Source organism: Misgurnus anguillicaudatus, chromosome 6 (assembly GCF_027580225.2).
Source record: "Misgurnus anguillicaudatus chromosome 6, ASM2758022v2, whole genome shotgun sequence".
Lineage (NCBI taxonomy): Eukaryota > Metazoa > Chordata > Actinopteri > Cypriniformes > Cobitidae > Misgurnus > Misgurnus anguillicaudatus.
Window position 1 is genome coordinate 20,633,716 of NC_073342.2, and position 26,619 is coordinate 20,660,334.

At 40.6% G+C, this 26,619-nt stretch overlaps 1 protein-coding gene across 2 annotated transcripts in view; it reads left to right on the top strand.

Annotated features, from left to right (window-relative positions):
- The window catches only part of LOC129433953 (transcription initiation factor TFIID subunit 4), a 60,188-nt gene that overhangs the window by 30,772 nt on the left and 2,797 nt on the right, over positions 1 to 26,619 (top strand). For both annotated transcript variants that reach the window (XM_055192699.2, XM_073868742.1), the window contains exon 13: positions 6,618 to 6,737. In XM_055192699.2, the coding sequence (XP_055048674.1) occupies positions 6,618 to 6,737 (120 nt within the window). The remainder of the gene's footprint in view (positions 1 to 6,617; positions 6,738 to 26,619) is intronic.

Genomic DNA, 26,619 nt, shown 5'->3' on the forward strand with positions numbered 1-26,619 from the left:
TAGAATTTTGTGTGCACCGTTCCTTTAAAAAAGTCAACTCAAAATGTAACGCACTTTCTAATGTGGCCGTAGTTGACACGCAAGCCGTTCTTGCATCGTGTTTTTGTGCGTTTGTGGCAACATCGGTGCGAGTGTCAGGGAGAGGAGAGGGTGAGGACTCTCTGCTTTCTGTGCCCGGCAGCGTTCACTCGGAGCGAGGGAACAGAGGATGCGCCAGCCCCCTCCTCATCCTCCCCTCCTAGACTGGCTGGCTCTGTCACTGCCTGCTAGGGTGAGATGACTTTACCTGCGGGCTGTGCTTTTTGAAAATCGCTTGTTCTCTCACTCTCGCTTACTTTCTCCCTCGTTCCCTCGTGGAAAGAAATTGAATTAAGCATCCAGATACGGCAAAAGCTCTGAGTTATTTGCTGCATTGAATCTCCGCATGATGTTTGGAGCTTCATTTGCTCCATAGAGCTCTTCGGGGCAGCTTGGAATGAATGTAAAATACGCAGCGTACAAATATTTGAAAATGATATTTCTGGTAAGGCGATATGATCACAGTAATAGTTATTTGGGAGCTTGTTATTCACAGACATCCATAGTATGTTGTCCTTATAAACATGTATTGTTACATTACTATGAAAAACAGGACTGCATTAAAATGCCTAAATATTTTGGATGGCGTTTGCTCTAAATTCACCCAACTATTAAGACTTTGGGACTTGATTTGTCCCAAACTACTGTCTCAGACTTCTTTTAGGTTGTGTTTGGATGTGCTATCTCTCTTTATTTATTGTCAAATTTAAAAATTGAACAAAATTATCATCATCTCAGGGTTCCCACGGGTCCTTGAAATCCTGGAAAGTTTGTGAATCTGGGGGAAAAAATTCAAGGCCTTGGGAAGTTTTTGAAAATATACATACATAGATACAGGTCATTGAAAGTGCTTGAATCTATTTTATGCAAGAAGTTTTCTGGAAAAAATCCATATTATTTCCTGTGGAGTGCAGGATAATATCATTATATTTCTAGACTTTTTAAGTACACGTGCTAAACTGTTAGTTGTAAATGCTTATATCTTCTGTATGTGAATGTTGATTCATACCAAAATGCTTTTTTGCATAGTTGTGTTTGACACATGAAAACATATTGGGTTATGTATGTAACTGTTGTTCCCTGAGAAGGGAACGAGACGCTGTGTCTCCCTTGCGTCCCTGTAAAGCGTCTTTGGCAATATTTCAGATAGCGATATACTTCCTGGCTCCCGGGTCACCCTGTTTTTGTCGTTAAGCCTCACTATTGGTTGAATTTGATATTCAAATGCACTTACCCTTGGAGACGTCCCCAAAGTGTCACCGCAGTGACGCAGCGCGAGTTCCCTTCAAAAGGGAACTGTAGCAATGTATCTTAAAAGGTAACATGATGTAACCTTGCTCTCACCTGAAATGTATCCCCACATTTAGTCCTTGAATTTAAGGATATTGGACCTGGAAAGTTCTTAGAAGGTCCTTGAATTTGAAGTTAACTAACGTATGGGAACCCTGTCATCTGCAGTGTTGGGGGTAATGCATTACAAGTAACGCGCATTACGTAATAATATAATTTTTCTGAAGTAACGAGTAAAGTAACGCATTACTTTATAAATGTACACATTAATATTTGAGTTACTTTTTAAAAAAAGTAATGCAAGTTACTTTTCAGTTTAAATAATTTACTGAATTAAACTGCACATATTAACGTAGAGTTACCCACTCTGTGCGCCTGAGCGGGAACAGTTTGAATCAGAAAAGGAGATGGCAGACCAGAGCTTGACATTTGTGCGATTATAAAAAACACCTGCAAGGCCTGAAAGAGATCAAGCCTCAGCCAAATAAGAAAAAGTAACGCAAAAGTAACCTAAAAGTAACGAACGCATTACTTTCCATGAAAAGTAACTAAGTAATGCAATTAGTTACTTTTTGGGGAGTAACTTAATATTGTAATTGTCACGGGTGAGACCAGGTGAAACAGGATGAGGCAAAAGGTACGGATCCAAGTGCAGTTTATTCCAATATGAAGTGAAAAACAATGAAAAACAATAACCAGGGGAACACAAGGGACTAGCAACATCGTATAACAAACCACAAACAAGGACTGAACAGGCAGAGTATAAATGCAAGACACAGACCAATGACAGAGCAGGAACAATGAGTAACTATGACAACACACAAGGGGAGAGGCATGATCACAATGAATATCCATGGTTACAAACAAGGGGGCGGAGACACTAATTAACACAGGGAGCTACACTAGGAACAAGGGTATACATAAACACAAGTAAACACAGATACACAGAGATACAAGTATACATCAAAACACAAGAATTACAAAACACCAGAATAACAGAACACAGGGACACAGGGGGCACTACGTGACATAGCCCCCCCTCAAAAGGGCGGATTCCAGACGCCCACCAGAAAAACCCAAAGTTTATAAGTCCAGGTGGGCGGTGGCATGGAGGTGGACCCGGGGGAGGGATGGTGGGCCAAGGCTAAGAAAGTCCAAGTGCCAAGGCTATGAAAGTCCAGGGGCCAGGGCGGAGCCGCGGGCGGAGGCATGGACCAAGGCGGAGCCGCGGGCGGAGACAGGGACCAAGGAGGAGCCGCAGGCGGAGACAGGGACCAAGGCGGAGCCGCAGGCGGAGACAGGGACCGAGGCGGAGCCGGAGGCAGAGACAGGGACCATGGTGGAGCCGCAGGCAGAGACAGGGACCAAGGAGTAGCCGTAGGCGGATACAGGTACCTGGGAGGAGCCGCCGGCGTATACAGGGACCAAGGCGGAGCCAAAGGGGGAGACTGGGACCAGGGAGGAGCCGCGGGCGGAGGCATGGACCAAGGCGGAGCCGCGGGCGGAGACAGGGACCAAGGAGGAGCCGCAGGCAGAGACAGGGACCAAGGCGGAGCCGCAGGCGGAGACAGGGACCAAGGCGGAGCCGCAGGCGGAGACAGGGACCAAGGCGGAGCCGCAGGCAGAGACAGGGACCAAGGAGGAGCCGTAGACGGAGACAGGGACCAGGGAGGAGCCGCAGGCGGAGACAGGGACCAAGGCGGAGCCAAAGGGGGAGACTGGGACCAGGGAGGAGCCGGCAGAACTGGCAACCAGGGAGAAGCCAGCAGAGCAGGAGCCCAGTGTGGAGCCGGCAGAGCAGGAAGCCAGGGAGGAGCCGACAGAGCAGGAAGCCAGGGCGGAGCCGACAGAGCAGGAAGCCAGGGCGGAGCCGGCAGAACAGGAACCCAGGGCAGAGCCAGCAGAACAGGAACCCAGGGCGGAGCCGGCAGGTCAGGAACCCAGGGCGGAGCCGGCAGAGCAGGAACCCAGGGCGGAGCCGGCAGAGCAGGAACCCAGGGCGGAGCCCAGAGAGGGACTGGATACCAGGGTGGTGCTGGTGGTACCAGGAACCTGGGTAGAGGAGAATAGAGAGAGGCCCTCTGGGCCTGGTTAGACGGGGCAGTGAGTACAATTACAGTCATTATGGACCAGACAGTGAGGGCAAGGAGCTTGGGGACAGCCATCTTGGTACAGACGGAGAGTTCAGAACTTGCCATAGTTTTGGTGACAATAGAAAGTCTTCGGAGCTTCGGGGTGACCACACTAGCATACCAATGAGGCGCAGGGGACTCAAACGGCACAGATGACTCACTCAGCTCAGGGGAATCAGAAGACTCACTCGGCTCAGGGGAATCAGAAGACTCACTCGGCTCAGGGGAATCAGAGGACTCACTCGGCTCAGGGGAATCAGAGGACTCACTCGGCTCAGGGGAATCAGAAGACTCACTCGGCTCAGGGGAATCAGAAGACTCAGGAGAATCAAAAGACTCAGGAGAATCAAAAGACTCAGGAGAATCAAAAGACTCAGGAGAATCAAAAGACTCAGGGAACTCAGAAGATTCAAGGGACTCAGAAGATTCAGGGGACTCGGGGAACTCAGAAGGTTCAGGAGACTCACTCGGCTCGGAGGACTCAGGAGATTCACTCGGCTCGGAGGACTCGGGAGATTCACTCGGTTCGGAGGACTCGGGAGATTCACTCGGCTCGGAGGACTCGGGAGATTCACTCGGCTCGGTGAACTCGGGAGATTCACTCGGCTCAGAGGACTCGGGAGATTCACTCGGCTCAGAGGACTCGGGAGATTCACTCGGCTCAGAGGACTCGGGAGATTCACTCGGCTCAGAGGACTCGGGAGATTCACTCGGCTCAGAGGACTCGGGAGATTCACTCGGCTCAGAGGACTCGGGAGATTCACTCGGCTCAGAGGACTCGGGAGATTCACTCGGCTCAGTTGAAGGAACCTCAGACACCACAGAGCTGGAAACCACAGGACGGGGCACCCCAGCCACCCGTACAGATACCAATGGTACATCCATCAGACTGGTGATTAAAAGTCGGAACTTTGGCAGTGCTGGAGAGTTTACCAATGCAGGTTGGTAAAGTGGAGTGGGTGTGGCAGTCATCTTGTGAGTCGTTTTGGGTACGGGAGCCATCTTGAGAATGGGTTTAGGTGTTACTACTGCAACTTTAACAACTGGAACAGTGATGATGGTGGCCTTTTGACAAATCGGAGCTGGTATGGTTGTGGCAAACTCGAAAACTGGGGCGGGATAAACAACAGCGAACTGAGGTATGGAGTGGGATGAAGTGGCGGCCATCTTGTGCGCGGGCGCTGACACAGGGGAAACAGAACTCGAGAGAACAGCGTCCATGCTAACAGCGGATTGCTCGGCCTTGGGTCTCTTCCTTCGCCGCCGATGATGTGAGCAATGCGCTGGCTTCATGATGACTGGCTCGAGTGATGTTACAGTCTCCGCGGGTCTTTCGGCGGGGAACTCCCACAAATTCCATCGGCTACGGTTGTGCAGGTAACCAACGAAGCCCCAGAAATCCAGTATTCGCAGCCCGTCCACCTCTTGCTGCGGCACGGGTTCGTCGAGACATTCATTAAAATAGTTTTTAAGTTCCGAGTCATTGAGGTCCAGGCCACGCGAAAGTGACCAAAAAGTCTGCGCAAAACAGCGAACAGGTTGCCCCTGTTGCTGGAGGGAAGTCAGGTCGGCGAGTGCGTTCCACCATTCTTCCTCCGTGGTGGGGGGTGAAACGTGCACTCGGACACTGCTGAGACGGAGCATAAGGACACAGGGAACACACCAGGGAACTTGGGAAATCACGGAAATGAGGAATTGCTGCTGGATCCTATCTGGTGGATTATTCTGTCACGGGTGAGACCGGGTGAAACAGGATGAAGCAAAAGGTACGGATCCAAGTGCAGTTTAATTCCAAATAAAGTGAAAAACAATGAAAAACAATAACCAGGGGAACACAAGGGACTAGCAACATCGTATAACAAACCACAAACAAGGACTGAACAGGCAGAGTATAAATGCAAGACACAGACCAATGACAGAGCAGGAACAATGAGTAACTAGGACAACACACAAGGGGAGAAGCATGATCACAATGAATATCCATGGTTACAAACAAGGGGGCGGAGACACTAATTAAGACAGGGAGCTACACTAGGAACAAGGGTATACATGAACACAAGTAAACACAGGTACACAGAGATACAAGTATACATCAAAACACAAGAATTACAAAACACCAGAATAACAGAACACAGGGACACAGGGGGCACTACGTGACAGTAATGCATTACTTTTAAAAGTAACTTTCCCCAAAACTGGTCATCTGTTTTATTTAATTGTTAAACTGAATTTTTATTGGTCATCTGTTGGAATACTAAATTGTGAATGTAACTGAATTGCTAATGTTTTTCTTGTATACGTGTAAATATTTATAGTCTTCTTTACACTGCCATTGTCATGATACTCCGTATAAGCCCCTTTAAAGCAACTTTTTTAGCTGCATTTTGTTTACCCAGAGCCAATAAACCAAAAGCTTTACCTGGAATAGGTATGTGCTGGTTACTGGTTTCAAGGGATACCAAGGTTTTATAGAGTGAAGGTTTTAAAACCACAAAAATTTTCTGATACCGTTTCCAAGGTATGAGCTGTGTTTAAACAAAATTAATTAAATAATAATGGTGAGTTTTTTTACCGGACATGGATTAGACTAGTCCTACACTAAAATAAATGTATATGTTCAAACTGAAAACAACTTGCACTGACATATCTTAAAATACATCAGTGCCCTTTGTTTTGCCTGAAAAAGTAATGTTTTTAGAAAGGCATGTTTGTTAAATCAAGTTATATTTCCTAATTAAACCAAGGCCTAGTCCTGGTTCCCTGTCCGGGAAACCAGCCCTAAGTTGTGTAATTAATTTGATGTTTACATTTAAATATATATTTTTAAAAATTGTTGAAAGAATATTATAATATGAGTATTATAAATTAAATATAAAACATTCATTATAAAATGAATATTACCTGGCATACATGTTGTATGTTGCTTAAAAATAAAATGTGTCCAATTAAAAAGGTGTTGTTTGTATACCTAGACATTTGAATATAACACCTTTTAATGTTGCAATACCGCAACACAGTGAACCATGGGATTTTTGCTTTAGTCTTGTTTTGATATACATTTTAATATCTTTGTGCAGTTAATATTGATTAATATGGTAATATGTTCTTGCTATTCAGATGCAGCAGCAAGAACTCGCCCAGATGAGACAACGGGACGCCAATCTCACAGCTCTTGCCGCCATTGGACCCCGCAAGAAACGCAAACTTGATCTTCTCGGGGCTTCAGCAGGAGCAGAGGTAAGATCTTTTGACCTGATTTATATGGACCTGCATTGCAATGAGCTAATAAAAAGTGGGTTCAGTAATGTGCACTTTAAAATTTGAAGTCCCATATAGAAAGCAACATTACCAAGCGACTTTGCATTAAACTAGACAAGTAAATTGCCAAAGTTTTATTCAAATTATTAGCAAGTTTTATTTCCTAACTTTTAATTACTTTGTAGGACCCAATCATCACACGCTACCTCTTTTTTGTTTATTTTTACATAAGTATAGAGACTTTACATGCGGCTGCCCTTGGCTCTTTATCAAAATGAAACATGTGAGACGATATTGTGCATAAGTGACCATTACTGCTGTTAACATAATCAGTAGGCACTGTATTGTAATGACCCACACATGGCTAAAGGCTGAAGTATAGTCCATTTTTTAAGTGTACGCAGGGGTCCTTGTACAGTGCACGAGCCGCAATTTTCTGGATTTTTGAGACCCTGCACTGACCCATAATGGGTAAATATTGACAGAACACACCACTGGGTTAAAATTGATGGGTTGTTTTAACCCAACTGCTGGGTTTTTAGAGATGTGCATTTATGTATTTTTTATTTCGATTAATCCATAGGTCTGAAAAACGAGTACTCGATTAACTGGGGGCGGGGCAATCAAAGAGGCGGGGCGTATATGTCATGGTGGAAATGAAAATATTTTTATTAAAAACACTCAAATAAAACGTAATTTTGAAGAAACTATGATGGAAAAATGAACACATACTAGATTATTAATGAATTATGGGGCAGTTTCCCGGACAGGGATAAGACTAGTCCTAGACTAAAACATTTTTAAGAGCTGTCCAAACTGAAAACAACTTGAAATGACATATCTTAAAATACATCAATGCCCTTTGTTTTGCCTCAAAATGCACACAGGTAATGTTTTTAGTAAGGCATGTTTGTTAAAACTAGTTATATTACCTAATTAAACTAAGGCCTAGTCCTGGATTAAGCTAATCCCTGTCCGGGAAACTGCCCCTAAATGTTTTTAACAGAAACCTCTAACAAGAAAAGCTGCGTGATGAAGTGAAACTAAAGGGTTGATAAACACAAACTGATGCGCTTTCTATATGAAGCACTCTGCATAATATTAAGCCTTATATACAACCTAAATGTATTATACAACATGCATATATCTGCACAAAATGCAAGACTTAAACTAAGTTATGTACTAGTAAAGTTTAACTCCCATTGTGGATGTGCACCATAACTGTGCACTATTAAACACATCCAGCCAAAGCAGGAGCTTTATAACATTAAGCAGCTTTAAGTCTTTTGCTACCATTTTAGCGACTAGCTGTGTCGTGTCGCCCTCTCACCTGTTCTCAGTCGAGATGTAATGCTCGTATCGCCCTCTGGTTTCTCTTGACGTTTGATGTTTAAATATGAGATGATATGAGGGAACTTGTGACGGCGCTGTACATTTTGCATCTGACCTACCGAAATGAATCCAAAAATCACAGCATCCTTTTAAACCGTAGTGCCTCAGTGATATGAGGTATGTTCAGCTTTACAGAATTGCGTTGATTGGCGGTTGCCGCAGCGCGTTTGCGCGGACTTTATCTGTTTGTTTTTGAAGCATGCACGTTAACGTTACTGATGTCATACGCCGGTCTGCGTAGCTCAACACAACGTCAAACACGCGACGCACCCATTCTTTACTACCACAGGCGCTTGTTATGCTAATCCAAATGCCACCATAACCACAAAAAATAAATAAACCCACAAGATCATTGTTTTCGTAATCAATCACCGGTGCCACGTTCGAGTACTTAAGCAATCGAGTACTCGGCCAATCCCTAGTTATTATACCCCATGGTTGCATAACAACCACCCAACATTGGGTCATTTTTAACCCAGCATGTGTTCTGTCCAATATTTACCCATTATGGGTCAAAAATAATCCAGCCATTTTAAAGTGTGTGTAGATTTTCTGCGTAGGTCGCATATGCGTCTACAGGAGAATGTAGTATGTAGCCCAAGAGATGCATTGCATTTTGTCGCAATTTGCATGTTTTGAATGTCGGTGTACACATACAAGTAAAATAAATGATACTATGCAAGGCTGTGCGTACACGTAAAAATAACAGACAATACTCCAGGCTTAAGATTTGCACTTTAGCTGAGTTACAGCAATCTGCTACTGTGGAGGGCACTAAATGTCCCTTTATGGAGAGCATAAATAACCAAATAAAAGCATTATTTCTGCTCTATGAATGCTCTGCTGACCTCTTTCACTATAGATTACCTTCATCTGCCCACATAAATCATTACCCAAACAAATGCACAAACATGGCCACATCTGTATGTTTGATTTTGGATTGCACCAGCAGCAAATGTGGCATGTAGTTTTGCATCTTACACATCTGAAATGAAGGCAAGGAGATGTCTTCTCTCTTCATTTTCAACCCATCATTTCTGTCTTTCGCATCCAACACGACGCGCGCCCTCGGCGGTCACCCCTCCCAACGAGTGCGCGCAAACTTGCGCTCTTTCACTCTCGATATGGAGCGAAGTGAATGTGACTTTTATAAAGGGGTCGGTCCTCGCCCAAGGGCCCGTAGCAGGGCCCTCTCTGAAGGGTCCAGTCAGAGATTTCATCTCCACAGCTATGTGCCCACAGGGCGTCGAGGCCCCGGGCAGGAGGCAGCCGTGTCATAATGGCTCCAGTCATTCTTCCGCCCACCCCCGCACCCTGACAGCAGAATACCTTGTGTTTGCCTCCCGTTCGACTCTAAATACAAGCTTCCCCCAAGCTTAGATGCAGAGGACTTAGTTGGGGACATCAGGGTAGAGTTATTCTCTCCTTGTTTCCTGTGAACTAGGAAAGAGTGCCGTTTTCGGCTTGCCCTTTGTCTGGCCCTGTCGCCCTCGGGCGCTTTGTGTTTGATTGCTAGTCCGTTTGTCTCTGGGTTGATGAAGCACTTAGGCCCTGGGCAAGCCATGTGGGGCGGCCCGGGGGTAGATTAGTCACAAGGGCGGGTGATGAGGACATTTCTGAAGGGCGAGTTTTAGGCCACGCTGTAATAAAGGCCGGTGAGTTCCTGTGGGCCTGCATACCAGACTGAGCCCAGGGGTGGATCACGCATGAGAGTTCAAAGTTGAGCTGTCCTTACAAATCCAACCCATATTAGCATGCTTATCCCTCTCTGGGCACCAGGGGGTCGTATAAAATATAGGATTAAGAAACGATTCATGTGGAAAAAAAGAGGGAAAGGAAGGTTTTGTATTGCGTCTGGTCTGGAGTATTATTTTTAGTGAAAGATCCTTGGAATTTCTTAACATGAAGCACATGGATTCCATAAGTGTAACATGTTGCCTTTAACTTGCAATCAGCTTGGATCAAGGAACGGGAGTATTGTGAGAAAGAAAAATGGAGAAAGAAATGTATCTCTCACACTGAAAGGAGAATGGATATACAGTTGCCCTTCCCTGCAGCAGAATTAACAGGCATCGCATGGAAAACAATCTCAGCCCGGCTATGAAAGGAGGAAAGGGCCATTAAAAGCAGCCTGAAGGGATGGACTGGACCCAATATCACTAAAGCAAGCTCTCACTCACTGAAGTGAGGGCTCGCTCACAGGCAGAGAACCGTGCAGAGTTCTATAGCCACAATTAAAATCTCCCCCTCTGCCAGATCAGCCAGAGGGCAAAACCGAACGGGGGGGGGGGGGGGGGCAAACGCAGAATACCAAAGTCAGATTGAAATGTGTAGCCTAGCCAGTAATGAGCACTAGCATAGCGTGCTGTTAGCAGCAGCCGTCTGGAGTTTAAACATTACCAGTCGTGAGCGCGCGTTCATGTTTAGTTCATTTATTTAAAATGACCTACTGTAGTACACCTTCTGAATCCATTTGATAAAGGACAAACTTATTTAGCAAATTTGTGCTTGCATTTAGTTTAAATATTGCCTGTCAAGATAATATGCATGTAAATATTCAATAATATCGCTTATGTGATGTCATAATATGTGTAACGTTAAATCATAAATTTACGCTTATGCTTTTGGCAGAATTTTTTATCTTAAGTGCCTTCAAGGTATACATTTTTTGTCAGTGCACAGAAACCTGGTATTAAGCTGCGTACACACCAAACGCAAAGCATTGCGTTCCTTGCTCCAAAATACTCACAGGATTTAACTTTGTGTCATGTGAACTTTTCACTTAGTTGAATATTTTCAACTTGCACGAAAATAGCGCGTGTTTTCGAGGCAATCGCGCTGCCTAATTCGCATCTGTTCAAGGTATACATTTTTTGTCAGTATTTGTCTTCTCTGGGATCGAAAATACAAACTTTGCACAGGAACCTGTCATTATGCTGCGTACACACCAGACAAAATGCATTAAGTTCTTCGTTCCAGATTACTCGCAGGATTTAACTTTGTGTCAAATTTTTCAATTGAGTTGAATATTTTCAACATGTGCGAAGACGCGTTTGAGGCTAATAGCGTGTGTTTTTTCGAAGCAATCGTGCTGCCAATTTCGCATCACACTGCGCGAGTCTGCTGTTCGCGTCAGCTGTTCGCGTTTGCTGTTCGTTCGCATCTGTTCTGTATGTAATCTACTCGTGCAAATTGTTAAATTCGTGTTTGGTGTGTACGCCCCATTAATTATCTTATCCAATTGTGGGACATGCAGCAGGTTGTAAGATGACTGGTAGCTAATGGCTAAGTTGGTTAACTCTTTAGATGTGATATAAGTAAAATAATATAAACTGTAAAGGTCAAGTTCTTTCTGATCCCATTTTTTAAACCCTAGTCAGTGTGTAATGTTGCTATAATAGCATAAATAATACCTGTAAAATGCTCAAAGTTCACTGCCAGGCGATATATTTTCTTTAACAGAATTCGCCTTTTAAAGCCTACAACGAACGGCCGGTTTGGACTACAGCCCTTTACTTCCTGCTTTAATGACGTCACTAGAATGGTTTTCTGACTAAACTCCGCCCACAGGAATACGTCAGTCACCAGCTAAGCTAACAGCAAGCTAAGCTGCAATCGTATCACAACACACTAAACAAACAACACAATCAGATTTCGTTACATATTTCTGAAGGAGGGACTTCATAGAACAAGGAAGACATCAGCCCGTTTTGAGGACAGTGAAAACAGCGCTATACAGATAAGTAAATTGTGTGAAAAATACCGTGTTTTTTTTACACGTGAAACATAAACACATGTAACACAATCAAAAACATAGAAAGAACGGGAGCTTTAAAAAAGATTAATAAAACTATGCCTATGTGTCTCTGTCTGTGAAATCCAGGCTAAAGTTTCATAATCTAAATTTGAGATAAGGACCTTTCAGTCAATATTAAAGATATCAAGGTTAAGTTTTCATTGAATGTTTTTTAACACTATGTAGTATGATATAGAAAACAAGTAAATCACAAAAATGACTTCACAGATGGGGTCACATATTTGCTTGAGGCTGCGCACCTGGTAGGTCTGTTTCAGTCTTCAGTCCCCTACATATCACCTTCGCCTACACATCTGTGCTTTCTTACTGTTATGGAAAGTTGGTTCACCAACATTCGCACAGATTCTCGTGTGTATCCTGTGGCTGATGGTTGCAGGTTGATTTCTCGCGCGCTGCTGTGATGAGTCTTGTCTGTGCTATCTGTGGGTTATCTGCATGTGTTTTCACATGATAAGATGCAGCATGAAGAGTCTGTTATCTGTTCGTAAGGGTTGCGTGGAATAACGCAATGCCAAAAATTGCCTCTTTCTGACCTCGGGCTATCATTTTAAGAAGAGGAAGGGCTTTGTTATTGGTTGGGCTTTGTAAGAGTGACGATGTGTGCTGTTTTTCTTAATTTTCTATTGATCTCAAGTCTTGCTTTGACAGACTTTTTTATCCATCATGGTGAGAGAGGTCAAAATTGTTTTTTTTTAGCACAGATCAATGTCAGAAAGGAAGTTTCAGTTGAAGAATATGTTTTACAGTCTTATTGTATTCCGATTCAATTCAATAAGGGTTGAATGTAGTGAGAATACATGAGAATATATATTTTTTTACAGTTTTTTACATTATAGGTAGTTCAAATTGTGAAAATACAGAGTATGTTTTTGTATGTTGTTTATTTTATGTATGGGTTTTATTTGAGCCTGTAATAAAACTGATGATGGATGATGGGATTTATAATGGTTTTATGTAGGGATGCACCGATAGGATACCGATTTAAACAGACAACTTCTGGCCAATAACGATGCCGATACCGATATTAAACACTTGTATACAATACTATACAGTTGGTACTGACCAACATAATAAGAGAGGCACAAATTAAGCTAAAACAAATATAATAAGACAGCATGACAACACTCAAAGGTGGTTTTTGCTATTCAGCATTTATTTTATTAACAACATTAACTCGTTTTTTACATATGCAGTTAATTAATAAACAAATGGTATCGGCCTTTCTCGTGCTATTGCCGATATGCCGATGGTTTCAAATTCATCAAAAATCGGCCGATAAATATTGGCGGCCGATACATCGGTGCATCACTAGTTTTATGGTTTATGAACAGAGTTTTATGCATTAAATATTTTTTACAGGCCTAGCTAGGTCTAAAGTTTTTTTGTAAGACAAAAATTTTGGGAAACATTAAAATAAAAAATAAACTGTAACACTTTACAATAAGGTTGTGTTAGTAAACATTATTAATACATTAACTAACATGAAAATGAACAATATACCTTTTCAGCATTCTTTTTTTAAAGTTACGTTTTTTGGGGCTTTTGTGTTTTTATTTAGACAGGATAGTGAAGATTAGACAGAAAAGTGTTGGGTGGAGATAGGAAAGCGGGATCGGCAAAGTACCTCAGAGACGGGAATCGAACTCTGGGTCGCTGTGAACACACTGATGCTATGTTGGGGCACTAACCACAAGGCTATTAGCATCGACCTTTTTTTTAGCATTCGTACTTGGTATTTTCGTCTTCCTCTGTATTTCTGTATGCATACATAATAAAAGTAATGTATTCTTTATCCTGCATAGTTAGGTACAGCACATACATATGCACGTACACAATATGGGCACACTTGCAACTATAGATATTTAACCCAACTATACAAGCATACCATCTGATTTACATTCAAACATGCCTTGCTTATGCATAAACTCCAACACAAAATATTTTAAGAAAATGTCAAATTTTTTTCTTAAAACTAAAGTGAATTTTTGCTTAAAAACAAGCAAAAAAAAAAAAAAACTGGCAATAGGGTAAGAATTTTTTTTTTTTAAACAATTAATAATAAAAAAACTTCTTACCCCATTGGCTGATTTTTTTCCCCCTTGTTTTGAGCACAAATTCACTTAAATTGTTTATTTTTTGTCTGAAAACTAGACTTATTTTCTAAGGTCATTTTGCTAATCAAGAAAAATCATCTTGATTTAAGAATTTTTAGATATTTGTACTGAAAACAAGAAAAAAATACTATGTAAAAAAGTCATGTTTTGCAGTGATGTCAGTTTATGGTGCATTAATTAATGTTAACAATTACAACACCTAATTTGGTAAATGTATTAGTAAATGCAGAAATTAACCTGAACCAAGATTAATAAATGCTGTAGAAGTATTGTTCATGTTAGTGGTTCTCAAACTTTTTCAGCGTGCGGCCCCCTTTGTGTATGGTGCGTTCCTTCGCGCCCCCCCCCAAAGAAAATTTATGACAAAAAAAACAGTTCTAAAACTTCACATTTTTATTGAACAAAACATTAAATTATACAAAGTAGTGCTGCCTTATTTTTTTTAGGTTTAATTTCACAGAATTCATGATAAATTAATGTATTTAAAAAATGTCATAAAACTGGGGTCCCCCTGGCACCATCTCGCGGCCCCCCTGGGGGCCCCGGACCCCAGTTTGAGAACCAATGAGCTAATGCATTAACTAATTGTTAACAAATACAAGTTTAGTTAAAGGCATTACATTTTAGTTGAATGTAGTTAACGGTACAGTAAATGTTATTAATTTTATGTGTCTTAACTAGTTTTAAATATAGTACTATATTTACTATGTGTACAGTGCACAAAATATCAAATCATACGCAATATATTTCAATGACCAAAATGAAAACTAGGGTAGAACTGCTTTAGTCTTTCTTGGAACAGTGTAATACAAATATTGCATCATTCTCCAAGAAAAATGGCTTTGAGATGAAAATCTGCCTCCCATTGTGTGCTTCAAAACTTTACAAGAAACTTGTACAGTGGTGATCAGATTTTGTAGTTGTTGAGGCCATAAGTGACATTTGACTTTAAATGTCCGAGTCTGTATTTGTCTGGATATAGATGGAAAATGGTTCATCAGGCCACATTCGTTTTTCCTTGTGGTGGTGTTCTTGCATTAGGTTTAGCATCTATGCATCTTTTGATGCTGATTTTGTTCTGCTGAAATTTCCTATGTGGCTAAACTTTACCTTCTGATGACTCTTTGTTTCTTACTGTCTGGATTGTAATCAGTTTGTTTGCAGAAGCCCAATTGAAAATGTTGCGATGCATGCTCATAGCATGGCACCATTTGCACTTTCTTTACCTGTTTTAGCTAATGAAGATTCTGTGGGCTGTATTAGGTGCTCTACATTCGGTTTCAATAATATCCCGCAGTACAATAACCCTCGAAGAGTAATGTTTCCAGCAATTGACTCTCTTAGAATGCATGCGCAAGGTTTTGTCGGCTTATAATGATGCCTCTCTATTTTGCCCACATCAATGAAAACACATTCGGCTTCGTCAACAAAGTCAAGCCTTGGGCAGTTTTAAGATGCCCATCTTAGAAATTAATTACCTCCCTTGTTAATCTTCACTAATTAAAATGGTAAGTTAATTGGTTCATAATGGCCATGGAAGGACAACACTCACCAAGTTCCCCTCCAACTACGAGAGTTTTATTAAAGTTAGCATGAGTGATACCACTCAAAACAAAGGTAAGTTTTTTGTATCATAATGATGCTGATGTTAAATACTGTCACGTTTAAACTGACTTCAGCTTATTCAAAAATAAATTTATATTGCATAGCATGGCCTTAAATGAATGTGCCAGCATTCTTTTTTGCAAGTTTTACCAGTTTGAAGAACCTCAAAGAATTTTTCAATGCAAAATATTTAGGGCTGCAACTAATGATTATTTTTATAACCGATTAATCGGACAAGTATTTAATTTAGGTTAATCGACTAATCGGATAAAACCAAGTGGACACTTTAGCGATGGTGGTGTGGGAGCATGTTACATCAACTAATCTATAATGAAATTTGCTGACAACTATTTTAATAATCTATTATTATAAATTTTATCGATTAGTTGTTGCAGCCCTTAAAAATTTTGTCTTTATCTGCAAATGAAAAATATGTTTCAGATTGGTTGCTACCTCTGCCCACACACCCTGTTGGTAAGAAAAGAATCAAATAGCTCATAAGGATTCTATTTGTACCATATTTGTCTGCAAAATTTTTTGGGCTGCAACTAATGATTATTTTTATAATATATTAATCGGACCAGTATTTAATTTAGATTAATCGACTAATCTTATAATACCAAGTGTACACTATAGCGATGGTGGTGTGGGAGCATGTAACATCAACTAATCTATAATGAAATTCGCTGACAACGATTTTCATAATTGTTTATTATAAATTTTATCGATTAGTAGTTGCAGCTCTAAATTCTTTTTTATCTGCAACTGAAAAATATATTTCAGATTGGTCGCTATCTCTGCACACGCACCCTGTCGGTAAGTAAAGGGTACAAAGAGACTCCTTTAGAGCTATTTGATTTCATTTGTCTGCAATATATTTAGGGCTGCAACTAACGATTATTTTTATACTCAATTAATCGGACAAGTATTTAATTTAGATTAATTGACTAATCTGATAATACCAAGTGGACACTTTAGCGATGGTGGTGTGGGAGCATGTAACATCAACTAATCTGTAATGAAATTTGCTGACAACGGTTTTCATAATCGATTATTATAAATTTTCTCGATTAGTTGTTGCACCCCTTAAAAATGTAGTCTCTTTCTGCAACTGATAAATATGTTTCAGATTGGTCGCTAACTCTGCCCATACACCCTGTTGGTAAGAGAAGGGTACAAAGAGACTCCTTTAGAGCTATTTGATTAAATTTGTCAGCATTGATCTTATTGTTTTTGTTGTTTATTCAGTGGGCACAACCGACACAACAGTTTCTTCCTTTTTTATTTATTTTTCCTGCATAATTTGACTTTTGCACCCATGTACGTCGAAATCCTTTGTTTCCACGGTTTGTTTTGTAAAGAAAGAAAACAGTTGGTCCAAGATTAGCTGCAGAGGTTGCCTACATGTAGACTAATCCATTAGTGTGGATAGGTTATTGGCTTCCTTTCTGCTGCTCAAATGGAAACCCATTAACGGAGGTAATGTGTGCCTCCGGCGAAGCCCGTGGCCGTGGAGCCAGTAGAGGGTGTATCTCTCATGAAGCAAACACACACTGGTGTTAGCAACACTAACAACCCCCTGAACCGATGAGCTAAATCTTTCTTTCACTGTCACTTTCGTTCTCTTGTTTTTGCTTTATTTTTCATGCTCGTCCTTTTCTAACTATTTTCTGTGTCTTTTACTTTATATATCTCATACTTTCAAGTGTTCTCTCTCTCTCTCTCTCTCTCTCTCTCTCTCTCTCTCTCTCTCTCTCGCTCTCTCTCTCGCCTTTCTCTGACGCTCTCTGGCTGACACTGGCTTGGGTACAGAGTCACATTGATCTGTGAAAAATCCTTCAGGCAATCATGAAATATTAAATTCAAGTCGTACTTTACCACTTCTCTCTCTCTTTCACTCACTCCCTCTCTCTCACTCTCAATTCTCCCTGTCCTTCCTTGCGTTTAGTGCATTCGCACTTCATTTCATCAGTTGGAACAAGTCACAACCTTGCAAGAAAGAATTAAGTCTGAAATCTCCTAGTTTGATCTCGATCTGTGTTTCGCATTTCAATCTTAAGGGAAAACAGCTATCCAGAGTTTATTAACTACAGCAATCAGTCACAAAGCTTTGTTCTTGTTTGTTAGTTGATACAAAACAGATATCATTTGAAATTGTTGTTTATGTACGTTTAAGATTTTGTCAGTTGTTATATGCATCACAGTGGTGGATTTCTGCTTTTGTTTAATTTGTAGCATTTATTTTTAAACCGTTGTAGTAGATTTGGTTGTGGATTAGTTCATCATTTTGTTATATACCAAGGTTGCAACGGTACATACCTCGGCTTTTTCAGTCACGGTTTGCTTCAATTTTGGTACAATTAAGACGAAGAAATTAAAGTAAAAAAGTTTATTATTAACATTTGTAAACATGAACCATTTACAAATGGTAAAAACAGTTTACATATTTTTTTTTAAATTTAAATTTATTTTAGAGTGTAGGTGTGTATTAGTACATGTTAACCATATGAAAAAGGTACAAACCCCAAAGTAAACAATGTTTTGAGTTATCGTCTCCAACGTAAATCTCTTTTCTTGGACTACAACAAACACACGGATTGTAGGCCACAGTTTACTTCCTGGGATTTGTGATCAGTGTTGGGGGTAACGCATTACAAGTAACACGCATTACGTAATAATATTACTTTTCTAAAGTAACGCATTGGTTTATAAATGTACACATTAATGTTAAAAAAAAGTAATGCAAGTTACTTTTCAGTTTAATTTATTCAATTTAAAAAAAAAAATAATGTACTGAATAAAACTAAACATATTAACATAGAATTATGCACTCTGTCCGCCTGAGCGGGAACAGTTTGAGTCAGAAACGGAGGCTGTTTCTCAATTCCAAGAACACAAAGAACAGACTTGCATTCTCGTAGAAATCAGTCTTGCCATGTGACCTCGGAAGAACGAACTCGGGTGGTCGCAAGAACATTATCATAATTACTCCCGGTTTGACTTACAGCCTGTTAGCATTGCATTGTGAACAAATCTTTCAAACATGGTAAGGAGCGTCACATTCATTTATTTATAGAAAATACACAAAATAACGTTGTTTTTTAGCAATAAAATGGGTGCTATTTAAATAAAACACCGGTTTGGTTTTCAAAAAACAAAATGGAATAAAACATGAGGGAATAGCAGAAATTCGCATAGCATACCGCCTTAAAACTTGGCGCTTGTACGGAAGATGGTGCAAAAGACGCAAAACGCACTTGTGAGGATTGAAATGTGTGCGATCTTCCTGTTGGTCACCTGACCTCTGCCATTGTTTTGCCGCAATGACTTCTGGGGCGTAACGTGATTTCAGCGCGCAAGTCTGCTTTCGATGCATCCTCGATATCAAGAACACATCTGGGTATTTTCATTCGTCCTCTGTATTTGCGTTCTTGAGAATTGGAATTGTACTTCGACGGTTAATGATGATGTAGAGTGAGAACACGAGGACGTAAGATCGTTGAAGAACGCATATTGAGAAACAGCCGGGGATGGCAGGCCAGAGCTTGACATTTTTACGATCATAAAAACACCTGCAAGGCCTAAAAGAGATCAAGCCTCGTCCAAGTAAGAAAAAGTAACGCAAAAGTAACTTAAGCATTAGTAACGTAAGCATTACTTTCCATGAAAAGTAACTAACTAATGCAATTAGTTACGTTTTTGGGGAGTAACTTAATATTGTAATGCATTACTTTTAAAAGTAACTTTCCCCAACGCTGTTGGTGATGTAGAGAAGATTGACATTATCATAATTACTCCCGGTTTGACTTACAGCCTGTTAGCATTGCATTGTGAACAAATCTTTCAAACATGGTAAGGAGCGTCACATTTATTTATTCATTTATTTATAGAAAATACACAAAATAACGTTGTTTTTTAGCAATGAAATAGGTGCTATTTAAATAAAACAAATTTTCAAAAAAAAAATGGAATGAAACATGAGGGAATAGCAGAAATTCGCATAGCATACCGCCTTAAAACTCGGCGCTTGTACGAAAGATGCTGCAAAAAACGCATAACGTTTAAACATGTCTGTCTAGAGCTTGTTTACATAGAAAACTAATTGAAAGCATGTTCGGCATTTCCTTTAATACAATTTGCTTTGATGTCATGGTTTTCCTCAATTATTAAATACACCAAGTTTGTGCATTTCTTTAATTATTGTTTACACAATTTGTGATCAAGTATTTCCTTCATGGAAAGTTTTTTTCTGTTTTCTTTCTCCCCCGCTCTCACAGATCTCTGGTTAGTTGTGTAAATAATCTGTTTCATATTACCTCAATGACCCTCTGTGTATGTAAAAGCCAGAGGGGTATTGGCATCGTCTCAGCTTACCCTCCTGAATCCCTCAAGCTGTTCAGCTACCATTACTATTGCTCCTTACACATCGTGTTTATCCAACATTGTCTTTTGTGTTTCATATTGTAGCTAATGTAACACTGCGTTAATCCCATTCCATTGCAAAAAACTTTTGTGAATGTCCCAATGTTTTTACAGTAGCGCACACATTCACTCATGCATTTATGAAGTATTTTTGTACTATACTACGAAATAAAGAGCGATTTCAAGACCGCCCTACCACAATCTTTGTTGGGCTACTTTGTGTATTTGTATAGCATTGCCCTGAAGCTTAATTTGTACCTTGCAGCCATGTAAGCTGTTGACAAGTGCTTTTTTCAATACAGCCAACACAATGTGAGAGAGCTGTTTGAAATGCAGGCAGATGTAGGCAGTATGTTCGTTCTCCCGCAAGTACTGCCCGAAGCATCCCGGTTCTTTGTTGCGAATATAGTACAAAGCAAACTAGAGAAGGATGTGTTGTGTGCAGAATGGTAACAGTCACTTGATGTTAATTCGTACTATTTTTTTGCATGGATATTTACCACATAAGTTCGCCAGATGCTCATCGTCAAATTAGGCACTTGAAATTGATGTTAAATCCTGAACGTATCAGTCGAAGGTCTGGGGGAGGTGTGTCGACTCCCACAACCTGGATGAATCATAATGCGTTTCATCTTCTGATGCTTGTATCTCCTCTGACCCAAGTGTTTGGCTTTCATGCCTTACTGATGAAATTACTGTAGACGTTCTGCCTGGAGGTTTTACTTTTGATTTAGTTCAGTATACTTTTGGCAATTAGTTACTGGTTGTGATTATGGTACATTTTGAAAATTTCAAATATTACAAAATTAGAGTTTGTGTATTTTAGAGGTTTAGTCTATCAAGACTATTAGTGCTATATGTATGAATGCTCAAATCTTAAAGGGTTAATGCACCCAAGAATGAAAATGTTGCCATTAATTACTCACCCTCATGTCATTCCACACTTGTAAGATTTTAGTTTATCTTAAAAACACAAATCATGATGTTTTTGATGAAATCTGGGAGCTTTTTGAGCCCTCATATAGAACAACGCAACCCTTTCAAGGCCCAGAAAGGCAGTAAGTACATTTCATGAAGTGACAAGAATACTTTTTGTGCTCATAGTGTCAGTTTCCGAAAGCAGGGCATATGCATGCCTCAAACATCAACCATAGACATAGACATATACATAGATGCCTAATTCGTGTTTGAGGAAAGCAGTATATCTGGAGCTACAAAAATGTACGGTATGTGGAAAATAATGTGTTTTTATCCATAATGGAGTGCAAACACATTGTATGATACCAAATACACAAAATAATTTTTTAGTAATGAAATAGATGCTCTTTAAAGAGACACTCCACTTTTTTTGAAAATATACTCATTTTCCAGATCCCCTAGAGTTAAACATTTGATTTTTACCATTTTGGAATCCATTCAGCCGATCTCCGGGTCTGTCGGTACCACTTTTAGCATAGCTTAGCACAATCCATTCAGTCCGATTAGACCAAGCGTGCCGCACAAGCCCTGAAAAGTGAAGCCAAAACATCTCGATCGCCCCCCAGTGACTGGTCCCAGTAACGGTCATAAACCCCGCCTCCCCATGTTATTCAGTGGGACTTGAGACCAACTAAAAAATGTTATTACACTTCAATTATCTTTTTTCCGAAACTGGTTTCTCTCACTGTAGCTTTTATCACGCTGATGTAAATTCAAATGTTTGTTTTTAAAATAAGTTTGTTTTTTGTTAGTTATTTAATGATATAAAAACGGTGGTGTCACATCATGATTGACAGCTGTGATATCATGTGATATGCGCATTCTGCAAAGGCGGGGTCTTGATTTCGCGGCTTTACTTCCTGCTCACTACTGCGCAGGACTGGTCCTGAAATCGCTACTGCGCAGGACTGGTCCCGAAATCGCTACTGCGCAGGACTGGTCCCGAAATTGCTACTGCGCCGACTTAAGACCCAAGATGTCAGCGCCGTATCGGGACACTGGCAGCTTCACTTTTCACCAATAGAAGAGAGCGAACAGGCGTCGTCCATCTTTTTTTACAGTCTATGGATTAGACCATTAGCATCGCGCAAAAAAATAACCAAAGAGTTTGGATATTTTCCTATTTAAAACTTGACTCTTCTGTAGTTGCATCATGTACCAAGACCGACAGAAAATTAAAAGTTGCGATTTTCTAGGCCGATATGGCTAGAAACTATACTCTTGTCCTTTTAATGACAAAAAAAATTATTGGGTAAACTAACGCTTTAAAATAGCATAGGAAAACTGATTACTTTTTTTAACTACCGTAATCAGATTACAAAGTAGTCAAAAAACCTGCACTAAAGATGCAAGCTGTAGACAATTATGGAGACCCTAAATAGAAAGGGCTCTTTGACCCAGTGATGTCATAGGAACCAGCCAGACTACCCTAGCCACTGTATAGCAACTGCATCGACATGCATATTTATTTATTTTTGTTCTCCATGTAGTTAATATTGTTGTAATGATGGAGTACCACAAGGGTCACATGCTTGTTTTGGGTCCAAGCCTGGATTTTATCCCAGCTCGGCCCCTCAACTTCACTGGAGTCACTGCAGCTTTCCCACTATTTCACTAATTAGAAAATCTCTTTCCCTAAAGCAAGACTTTTTAATTATGTGTAGTGTCAACTACTTTACAGATTAAATCTATGGTTAATACACACCAAACCACATGAACCTTCTACGCATCTCCAGATTCTTATTAGCATCACATTTTGCCACCATTTTCACTCTCAAGTATCCATCCAGATGTTTTTGGTCTAAGCTGCAGTTTAACCCCACTTTAAAACCCAACCGTGTCCCTCACAAACATATGGTTTGGAAATCACGCTAGCTTAGATGGTCCTGGATCACTGTCATGTGAATGCTGGATAGTATAGGGTTAAGAGAATCGGAGCAAGGTTGCATGGCCCCGGGCGGCAGTTCTGCGGAGACCGGGCTGATTTCGTGCAGAGGCAAGGCGAGTCATTTCCCCAAACGCTGCAGAAACACAGCACCCCCAGGCTTTTTGTAACCTTTGGAGGCCAGAAGTGCTCACAGTCATTCAGAGTAATGTTTTCTGGTTTTTGGGTTGGTGGTTCAGATCACTTTGGATTTTACGAACTCCACAGGTTCTCACTTGTAGGGTTGTTTTTCGGGATTACACATTTGCATTTCGAAGATTAAGACCTTCGGTACGTTTTACATTCATGGCTTTTAGAAAGCTACAACTTTAAGCTGCCTCATCTCTTCAGGGTTTGGAGTCGATTCCTCTGGAGGTGTTCGCTGTCCTACACACCACTGACACGCACAAACAACTCAACAAATTTTAACCCCGGTGACACTCGAAAAGATAGCTCGTTCACCCGACACATTCCACTCCACGGTTAATGTGGTTTTTAAAAAGTATGTTTCAGTCGCCGCCCGGGGCACGTTAATGCTCACATCTGTAATATATTCATCCATATCTTTACACACATTTATGGAGGCTTAACAAGCTCCATCTCTAACGCACCACTAGCGTAGTGGCAAAACGCCTGGAGCGTGTTCACCCACACATGCTAACTGCGAAACGCAGTCTTCCTGTACTGCAGTCTGCAAGTATATCCGTCTCTTACTGAATGTTAGAGTTTAAACCGTTATTTATTTTGGAAAAGTTAATAAATGGTTTGCACCGATAGTGAATATTTCACTTGATTGCTTTTTTTAGGTTAGCTTTTAATTATTTAAAGGAACCAAATTGGGGTTTTTTAAGTGTTTGATTTGAAATCTCTGTGTTGAGTATTGCATGGAATTGAGTCACAAATTCACTTTGTTTGCACACGGTCCACTTAATGATGCTCAGGCATTGATTTCAGGTTTAAGTGGGTGCGAGGTGTAACCAGAGGCCTGCTTTCGGGTGCCGCACGCCTTATTTCACTTCCTGGAATGGTGTGTACTGGGTGTGGTCACGTATGAAAATTCTGGCATTAATCTCCGATTTTGGTTTCGTATTTCATGTCGTCCCTATAAGTATTACAAACAGTTTTCAAATAATGATCTAACGTTACCGGCGTAGACGTTCGTGCAAGACAGCACACCGCATAAACATGTCATTGTGTAGTCTGCCAGCCTAGGGTGTGTATGAGACTTTCCGAATTATCCAGGGTGTGTAAGGACGTGTACCGGGGTGATAGAGCCCATAGAGCTTCAGGCTTGTTTCTGTAGGGCGTGGTGCACATTTGGCGGCCCGAGGGCATCTTGCGTCTTCTCACGTATAGTTAGTATTCGGCAAAGGCGAGAATCCTAGGACCCCCTGCTCGGGTTGATGAATACGATGCACGTCTTTTTTTTTAACTCCATACGTTGGATGTATGGTCTTTTCCCCAAGGTAAACTGTTAATCTTTCAGTGACTCATTTTCAGCTTGAAAGTGACCTATAAGCTACGATTTTACTTAAATGGCTGTTTGCATGAGACAATTATACTTTATAATCTGGCATTTGTTTGAGGCGAGTTTGAAGATGAACTGCTTTGAGATACTACAGAAGAGATCAAAAGTGTGGTGCCCGAGGCGTCGGGTGTGGCTCTCTCAGGCCTCGAGCTGAGAACAGATGATCACATGTTGTGCAGGTGTGCTGGTAAAAACAAAAGCACAAAGCGAAGGGATCTTTGAGGAGTGCTGAAATAAAGTCACGAGAGAAATCGGAAACAAAAGTTGGGTTTGTGTTTGCAAAGAACACAGCTCTTTGGATACTTAATTTTAGTGGTGGGCAAAGGTTAATCACGATTAATCGCATACAAAATAAAAGTGAGTTTTTGCGTATTATATAAAATATACAAATGAAAGATGCATACACACGCACGCACACGTAAATTTATACATGAATATATAATATGCACCGTATACAAAAAGGGGACACACACACCCAAAAAAGTTTGAGAACCACTAGCATAGACTAGGGGTTTTTAAACTTTTTTTGATAGCCGAACCCCCTTGACCCAAATTATTTACTTGAAGAACCCCCTGAGATTTTAAGTAAATATTTCCATAATTTAATAGCACATGTTTAACTTAAAAAACTTTTTTTTAAGTTTTATATCAATAGTATTTACATTGTTATTGTTATCATTACCTGTTATTGGACGTTAATCTGGTAATTTTCTTTCACTGGTACATCAATTTAAATTTTTTATTATTCGTTTTAATTTAATCGTAATTATTTTTTTTTATCAACAAACCCTCTGCAATTCCCTCGTAAACTACCAGGTGTGCGTAGACTATATTCTAAAAAATGAATGTGCTTGGATGAGTCTAAAAGTTTTCTTGTAATGCACTTCTTTTGTATTAATGTGCATTTTGTTCAAATCGCAATGAAATTAATTATATTAAAAATTGCATTTGTTTTGGAATATAGTTTTTTTTACAAATAATTTATCTGTGAACTTAATTAATTAAAAACATTTATTTAATTTACTTAATTATTTAAAAAAATAATATATACATAATAATTACACTCGACACACTTTTATTTTGTATGCGATTAATGAAGACTAATCTTTGCCCACCACTAATTTATTTAAAATACTTTGAATAAATACAACACGATCTGTGATGATCTAGGTCTTCAAAGTCACCATGAAACGGAAATAGTGATGGTCTTATTTTCCCCGTGGTGACGTATATCTTGGTAAAACGACTTCTGAAATGAATCAAATGTAGGGCGGGACTTGAACTTGTCCATTTGAGAACCAATTGGATTGTTTGAAGTTGGTCCATGTTGCTATTTGCTAATTGCTGCAACCTTTTTCTGGGCCCAGCCCACCTGCCGCCATATACAACCGGAAGTAAAGAAAAGTCACTTTAATGGTACGTTTACACCAACCACGTTTCAGGCGTCACAATCGCATCTACCATGCCTAGTTTGCCGCTTGAACAGTTTGAATGCATTCGCGCGTGTAGAGCGAAGTAGATGCGGGAAAAAGCAAGCATTTGAGTGCTATGCGGTTGTCTGTTTGCAAGATGACTGATTGTGCATGTATCAAGAGAGTTACCGGTTTGTTTTTGGTCACCTTACTATAGGGGGAAAATAAACGGCGCGGGTCGATAAACGTCACGTGACTCAAAAGTTAAATGTGTATTTACAACTTACCAGGTTGCCCAATGTCCTCACTGACACTCTTCCAAGCGTGGTCCTTTTTATTCCTGTCTCTATAGAAATAAAAATTTGTGGCGTATAGCTCCGGGTGACTGCTCACGGACAATATCAAGTGTTCCTTCAGGTTGAATGAGTGACTCCGGCCGGGGCTTCCTCCACAGCAGCAAGCAGGCTCCTGATTGGTTAACGCGGTGCAAAATTCCGCCAAAGTTCAAATTTTTCAACTCGGGCGTCAGCCGGCAATTCACTTAAAACACAAAATGTACAAAAAGCACAATTTGTGCGTACGGCGCCAGGCGCTCAATTCACGCGAACTAGATGCGCGAATGAGGCGGAAACGCGGCTTCCACGCCAAACGCCTCATCCGCGTCTTCAC